Source organism: Biomphalaria glabrata, chromosome 8 (genome assembly GCF_947242115.1).
Source record: "Biomphalaria glabrata chromosome 8, xgBioGlab47.1, whole genome shotgun sequence".
Taxonomy (NCBI): Eukaryota; Metazoa; Mollusca; class Gastropoda; family Planorbidae; genus Biomphalaria; species Biomphalaria glabrata.
Genome location: NC_074718.1, coordinates 42679031 through 42688552, shown reverse-complemented (window position 1 = coordinate 42688552; position 9522 = coordinate 42679031). Strand labels below are relative to the sequence as shown.

General features: G+C 40.2%; 1 protein-coding gene across 1 annotated transcript; it reads right to left on the bottom strand.

The window, feature by feature from the left end:
• Positions 1 to 624: 624 nt before the first annotated feature.
• On the bottom strand, positions 625 to 6996 carry LOC106071661 (FMRFamide peptide receptor frpr-18-like). Its single transcript, XM_013231820.2, has 2 exons — positions 6070 to 6996; positions 625 to 672 (listed from the first exon to the last, which is right to left on the bottom strand). The coding sequence occupies exons 1-2, from the start codon at positions 6994 to 6996 to the stop codon at positions 625 to 627; spliced, it is 975 nt and encodes a 324-aa protein (XP_013087274.2).
• Between the last annotated feature and the right edge of the window lie 2526 nt (positions 6997 to 9522).

The following is a 9522-nucleotide window of genomic DNA, read 5'->3' as shown; positions in this document are numbered from 1 at the left end:
CTAAAGTCCCAGATCACCAATCACACTGTAGATAGAGAGACATGTGTTTGTGTTTGTTTGGAAACTTAAGTCCCAGATCACCAATCACACTGTAGATAGATAGACATGTGTTTGTGTTTGTTTGGAAGCTAAAGTCAAAAATCACCAATCACACTGTAGATAGAGAGACATTTGTTTGTGTTTGTTTGTAAATTAAAGTCCCAAATCACCAATCACACTGTAGATAGACATGTGTTTGTGTTTGTTTGTAAGTTAAAGTCCCAGATCACCAATCACACTGTAGATAGAGAGACATGTGTTTGTGTTTGTTTGTAAGCTAAAGTCCCAGATCACCAATCACACTGTAGATAGAGAGACATGTGTTTGTGCTTGTTTGAAAGCTAAAGTCCCAGATCACCAATCACACTGTAGATAGAGAGACATGTGTTTGTGTTTGTTTGTAAGTTAAAGTCCCAGATCACCAATCACACTGTAGATAGAGAGACTTGTGTTTGTTTGGAAGCTAAAGTCCCAAATCACCAATCACACTGTAGATAGAGAGACATGTGTTTGTTTGGAAGCTAAAGTCCCAGATCACCAATCACACTGTAGATAGAGAGACATGTGTTTGTGTTTGTTAGGACGTTAAAGTCCCAGATCACCAATCACACTGTTCTTTGCTCCATACATTGTCTGCAACAGAAATAGCAAAAAGGATTTGAATTTATTTGATGCCTCTAGGGCGCCCCACTTTGATCCCGCTCCCCCGCTGTTCCCCATTTCGTTCTGGTGTGGCATAACACTAGATATGCAATTTGGAGAGCTTTCAGTTTGCCAGTCAGCTCATAGAGTCCAGTAATGTCCCTTGAGAGACATTCAGACAATAGGACAAATTAGGTTTAAACCGAGACACTGGGACAAATCAAGTTTTCTAAGAATTCAACGTGCCAGAGTATCAACGGCTTCTATCTGGGTTTTTTTTTTTTAAAGAAAAGAATTATAGGGATTTCCTGTTGTGCTATAAATAGATTGATTGGTTTTGGATAGTGGATTAATGGTCTATTTAATTCACATTTCATAGATCCAGCTAGATGTAACTATTTGGAGAGTTTGTATTTATATCATACTTTCAACTCCATTCATAGAACAGAATCACTAACAAAAACAAACAGTTCTACTGATAAGACAATGTATGTTTCAATAACAATACATGTTCTAATAGTTCTAGTATATTGAATAGACATTTTCTGATAGTTGATAGGGTGCGCAAAGGTGCACGCGTTCAATATAATAACGTATCATTCTCCGCCATGACACTAATGGTTGTTGTTTGTTTATTGCTGACTGTGAACCTAGATCTTTAGTAACATGGTGGTAGCTGTGTATTAATGGTCTGAGGTAATCATTAATCAGTATATAAAGGTTTATTGTTTGCAATACTAAATAGGCAACAATTCAAGGCTACGCCGTGCAATGGCAGCTAGACATTTCCTTCCTGTACCCGAGCCGCTCGAGGTAGAAGGTAACATGGCCGCTAGTTGGCAAAAGTTTCACCGGAGCTGGCGAAACTATGAGTTAGCCACTAAATTGTCGGATAAATCAGAGGTCAGAGTGGCCACCTTTCTGACAATTATAGGAACAAAAGCGATGGACATATATGAAGGTCTTGAAATTGAGAAGGGAAAAGAAAGAAAGATGGAAGAAATAGTGAACAAATTTGAAAGTTCTACTCTATTGACTAGTCGTGCTCTAATAGTAATATTTTAATGAAATGAAAAAAAAAGTTACAGATATTAAAAAAAGATTCCATCTTCAATTTGTATCATTTTTTTTTCTTATATTTCCCAATGCTATCATCAACAGATTATAACAGTGGCATAGTCAGAGGAGAATTGGGGGCAGCAGGAAGAAATAGAAAATCCACCTGGTCCCCCACTTGAGGAGGGGGGGCAAATGATTGTTCGTTTTTGTATGTTAAATATTAAGTATTATGCAAAGTACAGAAACTCCCAAAGAGGTCAAGCTTCCCGGGCTCACATATAATTGCGAATTTCTGGCTACGCCCTGCATTATACAAAATAATTATGGTAATTTTGTAGCATCGGATTCAAAATATATTTATAACGAAGTCTATGATGCTTTAAAGATGTGTCTATAAAAGTCAAGATTCTAAAGATGGTATCAAGTAAGAGCGCTATTTCTATCACCAAAGTAAACATCCCAAACTGTATAACTTACGAAACAAATCTGGACTTTCAATTTTTTAAAATGCTTCTCCTGTTGGGGCAAACCAATCAAAAGCTTTTAAATATCACTTGCATCTTTTAATTAAATTTACATTACATGAACACTCTATTCATAACAAAACATTAAAAACCAAACAAAAGAAGCTGTGTTCAAATACCCTAAATGTCATGCTTGTAGACTTAAAAAAAATACCTGAATGCTTGATAACCATTTTTTTGACACATTAATTTTTTTTTTGATCACGTCATTCTGTGATGTTTTTTTTTTGTTTTTTTAAGTAAAAAACTAATTTTAAAAGGACACAATTATGCAATTAACACGTGATAACGAACTGCACCCAAGCACGTGACTTGGTGTTGTGTGTGTGTGTTTGTGTGTGTGTGTTTTGTGTGTGTGTGTGTGTGTGTTTGTGTGTGTGTGTGTTTTTACTTCACAATGTCTTTCATCATTACTTCTTTTTTTTTCTCTTGGTACTAGTGCGTGAAGATGTGTGTGTGTGTGTGGGTGTGTGTATGCGAGACAGAGACAGAGAGACAGAGAGAGAGACAGAGAGAGAGAGACAGAGAGAGACAGAGAGAGAGACAGACAGAGAGAGAGACAGAGAGAGACAGAGAGAGAGACAGAGAGAGACAGAGAGAGAGACAGAGAGAGAGACAGAGAGAGAGACAGAGAGAGAAACAGAAAGAGACAGAGAGAGACAGAGAGAGAGACAGACAGAGAGAGAGACAGAGAGAGAGAGACAGAGAGAGAGACAGAGAGAGACAGAGAGAGACAGACAGAGAGAGAGACAGACAGAGAGAGAGACAGACAGAGAGAGAGACAGACAGAGAGAGAGACAGACAGGGAGAGAGAGAGACAGAGAGAGAGACAGAGAGAGAGACAGAGAGAGAGAGGACAGAGAGAGGACAGAGAGAGAGACAGAGAGAGAGACAGACAGAGAGAGACAGACAGACAGAGAGAGAGAGACACAGAGAGAGACAGAGAGAGAGGAGAGAGAGACAGAGAGAGACAGAGAGAGACAGAGAGAGACAGAGAGAGAGACAGACAGAGAGAGAGAAACAGCGACACAGAGAGAGACAGAGAGAGAGAAACAGCGACAGAGAGAGAGAGACAGAGAGAGAGACAGAGAGAGAGACAGAGAGAGAGAGACAGAGAGAGAGAGAGAGAGAGAGTTTGTCGGGCTTAGACAATACCATGTTTTATCATGCTAAGGGAGATGGAATAATGAATAATGAAATGCGTAGAACGTAATTATCCTCTTTTCTTTTTCTTGATGTGACGTCTTTAACATATAAGATAAGATAAACTCTTAAAAAAATAAGTACACTATTAAATGTGTAACTTGAGCTATAAACTCTTATTATAACATTTCATTACTGGCAAACTTGTATTACACAGCTCAAAGTCTGGGTAGCATTTTGGTCTCTCGGGTGTACAGACTTTAGGAAATCTTGTGTATTTGGGTGTAAAAGGCTTAGGATAAGTGGGTTTTTTGTTTGTTTGTTTTTTTTTACACTTTTTGGGGACTGGGAATCAATTCTCTCAACTCGTTTCTAGTTGGCTCCCTTGACCAACAGCTCATCACTGTAATTCAAAGTTATCCAATTAACTCGAAAACATTTTAAAGATATTTTAAGCAAAAAACAAAGCTTATATTATAGAGTTATCTCTTGTTTCTAAAGTCTCGACCTATTTTTCAGGTCCTTGTTCACGAAGGTTTAGACGACGACCTATAAAGGGGATTAATTAAGCTTATACTAAATAATTTATTGCCGATAGTTAATTAACTTTTTTAAAATTATTATTATTGATTCTTGTGTTGTCAGGTAAAAGAAATAATTGTGCAAAATTTCAGCTTGATCCGAGATTGGGTTTGGGAGAAATCAAGTGTACAAACTTTTTACCAGACAGACAGATAGACAGACAGACAGATAGACAGACAGATAGACAGACAGATAGACAGACAGATAGACAGACAGATAGACAGACAGATAGACAGACAGATAGACAGACAGAAAGAAAGACAGAAAGAAAGACAGACAGATAGACTCAAGGAAAAGCAATAGCCGAAGACCGTCTCAAAGGCGGCCTTAGTATTACTCGGGGCTCTGCCCTAGGCGGGTGTCATATCAGGGCCGCGAATATTGCACAGTGAAAAAGTATTCTCTATAACGCTGTCGCCCCAGTCGCCACCCTTTAAGTCCGGCTCTGATAGGCGTGGACGGCATAAGGAGAAAAGACGGCCACCAGTAGACGGGATCGTCTGCTTAGTTTGTGGACAAATCTGTAGATTAGCAACAGAGGATTCCAGCTACCCGTCGCCTCAGCGTGGCGCCTCTGTGGAAACGTCTAGTAGATATGTTTAGCGGACCAGGCCCTTGCGGGACTCCCTGGGTGAGCTTTTTTTTTTCTCTCACTCGGGATAGGGTTGGAACAAATGGCCCGCACCCCAGTCCAAAAGGTCCGCCACAGCGTTCCATAAAGAGGGCCGTCGTCAGTGACCGGATTAGCTGGAGCGGCGGTTCCCGCAGGGAACAGTGGCGTTAACATTATAGGAATATGAGACAAGCTCCCCATGGTAAGTGCTGCTCCCGGTCCGTTCCGGGCGCGGTGCGCCGTGTACGTCGTACGGTCCGCTTTCCGCCCAGTCACCATTATGGCCGCTACTACTGGGGGCCTTCAGACAGGACACGGGATGGGGAATCCCATGTCCAAACCTGGTTGCTGGATAAAGGCCTTTCTAACAATCAACGGGATTACGGCGCCCCTGCAGGCCCCGATTCCCTACTGGACTTCATTGAAGGTGCATTAGCAGGTACTGCATAGTCACGTGAAATACTGCAATCAATGTTAGGACCAGCAAATAATTTTTTAAAATGTTAAACTTTTTTTTTAACCAGATTTAACATTTCTTTATTATCTCTCTCAATTTTTATAGAAATTTGTTTTGCACTATGAAAAGAAAAAAAAGTAACAATGTACAGTTAAAGCTTTGCTGCATGGATAGGTTTCATGTCAGTGCTATGACCAGGCAGCCTTTGCAGACCACCTATGCATCCATCCTCATCTTCAAAACGATTTTAAATGTTATACATTTGATTAGTGTATGTATTCATTTATAGTGTGCACTCTGTATCCTCTTAATATTGTGTAGGTAGTATTGCATTTGTGATTGATTTTTGTGTTATGAATATAGTAATATATAGAAGAGAAGCATTGTAAAGTTTTAATATACAATTAAATTAGATTTTCAAAATACCCAAACGTTAGCGTCAGAGTAATTAAATAATCTCATTTTTTTATCTTTATTAATTTTTTATTGATCTTTAATATATTTTTTTTTAAATATGTAGACATACTGCTGAGCAAAGATATATATTTTGTTTTTATGAACAAATTATATTTTGTTATCTCCCCTAACTATTGTTTCTTTAAATCTATACATGCAACTAAAGAACGTTTCCAGAGCTTGCTAAAGCCTAAAACAGCGGTTCTCAACCTTTTATGCCCGGCGACCCCTTTCTTCAATCCCCCACTCTGCCGCGACCCCCCTTTCCCCCCACACACACATACAGCAATAGAAGAGTAGACAATAACAATCCATATTTTCGATGGTCTTAGGCGACCCCTGGCAAATCGTCAATCGACCCCTAAGGGGGTCGCGACCCACTGGTTGAGAACCCCTGGCCTAAAATGTAATTCATTAGATCAGTTCGAGTTTAATTTGTCTTTAGTTTTCAGTATCGGGTAAATCTCTTGAAGGGTCGATCTATATTTTGAACTCATTGTGTAATATACTACCACACTAGTGCTGGCGTTAACTGAATTGCACACAAAACAAACCGACCATACCACGTGGTACAGATTCTCCATTTTGGCGTTTAAAGAGAATTCTGGGATGCAAATCTCCACGATGGAGCACAGGACTCCAGGAGAGTAGCACAAGATGAGGACGATAGCCACCATGATAACCATTCCGACCACCTTATTGTCCCTGCTGGTCAGCGCCTCGTGCTGCTCCCTGTCCGAGGTGGCGCCCAGCCTCCACTTGGTCTTCTTCTTCAGAGCGACCACCAGGACAGCTGTGAAGATGACCACGAAGAGAAAGGAGAGAACGGACAGGTAAAAGTGACCTACGTTCATGACTAGTCCGATGGTGGCTGAGTTCCCGTAGCGAGCGACTCCCAGCTTGGTCCTGTTGACGCTCGGGCTATAGATCCAGTCCATGTAGTCTGCTGCGTAAAGGGGCACGAAGACAGAGAGGTTGATGAGGTAGCAGAACACCAGGATGACCGCTGTCCTCTTAAAGGTGACGATGCGTCGGATCTTCAAAGGCATCAACACGGAAAGGCATCTCTCCATGGTGATGTACATGGTAATCCAACCAGTAATTCGCGTCATGGCGACGTTAGGGCAGCCACCGGTCAGGACCTGAATCTGCATGAAATCGACAGGCCAGTCAACAAGCTCCAGGTAAGGGTTGAGGCAGAAGTTGTGCCAGACTTGAAAGACGAGCCCGACGAGGTCAGAGAACGACATGGCGCAGAGGCTCAGGTTGACGGACTTCTGGAGTCCCTGCTTGACGAACACTCGAATGTTGGTGCAGTTTCCCACAATCCCAAATATGCAAATGCACATGTCGATGACCACGTGATTAACAAGGAAGACGATCTTTCTGACACTGTCGCTGACGTACTGGTCATCTCTACTGGACAGTTTGTAGCCTGATATAGTATCCCCACTCTCATTGAAGACAGGTGATTCTGACATGTTCCACATAACTAAATTATCGAAATGACAGATGATCGCCCTAATACCATTAAATAATAATTTACTATAAGAGTTTTGTCTTTAATAATTGAAAACGTATTTAGGGTTAAATTTAAACTCAGTTATTTTTTATTTAAAAGGAGTTTAAGATTACAGAAAAAAAGGTCTAAATTTGTTTAAAGAGGAATTACTTTCAACACGTATGCCCTCCAATTCAATGCCAACGATTGATTCAGTAAATATTATAGAATCTCGGTATTTATATTTAAACATAAAGACAATCTGTAGATAAGATATCAGTAACTTTAAATAATTTCTTTATGATTTCTGAGACAGAGTATACCATATATCCGATTTCGCATGAATGTAGTTATATTTGCAAACAAAAAAACTATTTTTAAATCAGAGATATTTTAAATATGTTAAGTTCGACTGATCTCATGTAATAGGCATAAAAGTCTGATATTTAAAAAGTCACTATTATAAAATTTAAAGTATAGACTACTAAATAATAGATAGTTTAGTCATACTTTTGATAATTACGCTAACCACTTTATAATTACCCTGTGTTGTGTCTAGGATTAGAGGTTAGGGTTATTATGGACAAGTAAAGTTAGCTCAATTGACTTCTTTTAATGATAGTTAAATGCAAACATTGAAATCGCTAATTGATATATTTAAAAAGGTTATATTAGAGACTGGGATTCGTGGTTAGCGTCAGTTAATGTGGTCGCCCTGAGACATATCAATACGTAATGAAAAGATGTCTCAAAATGTGTCTCGTATTTGTGTTTTGGAAATGGGGTGGAAAAAAAGGGGGGGGAGTCAATAATATGACGGAGTTTTATAATAGCTGAACTCACTTGTTAAACAAATGATAGCTGTTAATAAATAGCGTTCAATGGTATCGTGATAGCCTCAGGCCTGAATGTAGTGTCGGTTTGAAGGGTGGGGGTCATAATTGCAAGTGGGACAGAGGTTAGAATTAGGTCCAGGGCCGGATTTAAGAAAGTGGAAGCCTAGGGGAAGTATTTTTGTGGAGGTGCCTACACTTATTCGAAAGTTAATAAAGATTCACATACGAAACAAAATATTATATCTAAAAGCCTGCTATATTTTAGTAGAAAGAAAAAAAAAGAGTTCGTGTAAATTTAATGTCACTTTCCTTTTAAACAATATTATTTATAGGCAAATTTTAAAATGTTTGTAAAATGTTTTACTTAATTAGGATGTTCCTTCAGAGTTGAAGATAATTACTTCCTAGTCCAAACCTCCCGCAGGACGACGAGGGATGGGAGCGGGCAGGGTTTGAGCCAGGGATCATCGATAAGTCCGAACGACAGTCCAGCGTGCAAACAGCACGACCAGGCAGCCATCCAATTTGAGTTCTTAAATGTGTATTTGTTTTTTAAAAGTTTGTGGAGGGTAAGGCCATTGATTGACGAAATAGTCGTAAATCCGGAGCTGTATTTACCTAATCCGAGCATGCTACATCGTACACTTCTTTGTCACCATATCTTTGCCACGACATCTTTATCACCATATCTTTGCCACGACATCTTTGTCACGACATCTTTGCCGCGACATCTTTGCCACGACATCTTTGCCACGACATCTTTGCCGCGACATCTTTGTCACGACATCTTTGCCACGACATCTTTGCCGCGACATCTTTGCCACGACATCTTTGCCACGACATCGTTGCCACGACATCTTTGCCACGACATCTTTGCCACGACATCTTTGTCACGACATCTTTGCCACGACATCTTTGTCACGACATCTTTGTCACGACATCTTTGTCACGACATCTTTGCCACGACATCTTTGTCACCATATCTTTGCCACGACATCTTTGTCACGACATCTTTGCCACGACATCTTTGTCACCATATCTTTGCCACGACATCTTTGTCACGACATCTTTGTCACGACATCTTTGTCACGACATCTTTGCCACGACATCTTTGTCACCATATCTTTGCCACGACATCTTTGTCACGACATCTTTGCCACGACATCTTTGTCACCATATCTTTGCCACGACATCTTTGTCACGACATCTTTGTCACGACATCTTTGTCACGACATCTTTGCCACGACATCTTTGTCACGACATCTTTGTCACGACATCTTTGCCACGACATCTTTGTCACCATATCTTTGCCACGACATCTTTGTCACGACATCTTTGTCACGACATCTTTGTCACGACATCTTTGCCACGACATCTTTGTCACGACATCTTTGTCGCGACATCTTTGCCACGACATCTTTGTCACGACATCTTTTCCAGCCGTAAAAATGCGAAAATAAGATTTGGTGACAAAGAAAAAAAAAAGATTTTTCTAACCCATCGAAATTCGTATTTCTCTTTTGTGTAGGCTCCTTTCTTGGGGAGTCCCTGAGGCTGTAGCCCCGTTTGCCCTCCATTAAATCCGGCCCTGGCTAGGACTGCGTATCTTAGAAGTTTAGAACAAGGATTTCGTCAAGATAATGAGTGTTTTTGGTGTCGGTGGAGCGTTT

Bases quoted from the DNA above. Each gene is read 5' to 3' on its own strand.
- LOC106071661 (XM_013231820.2), bottom strand. From the start codon at position 6,996: ATGTCAGAATCACCTGTCTTCAATGAGAGTGGGGATACTATATCAGGC. The intron at 673-6,069 runs GTTTGTTTTGTG...TTTCTGTTGCAG, and splicing joins TGTACCACGTGGTATGGTCG to ACAATGTATGGAGCAAAGAA.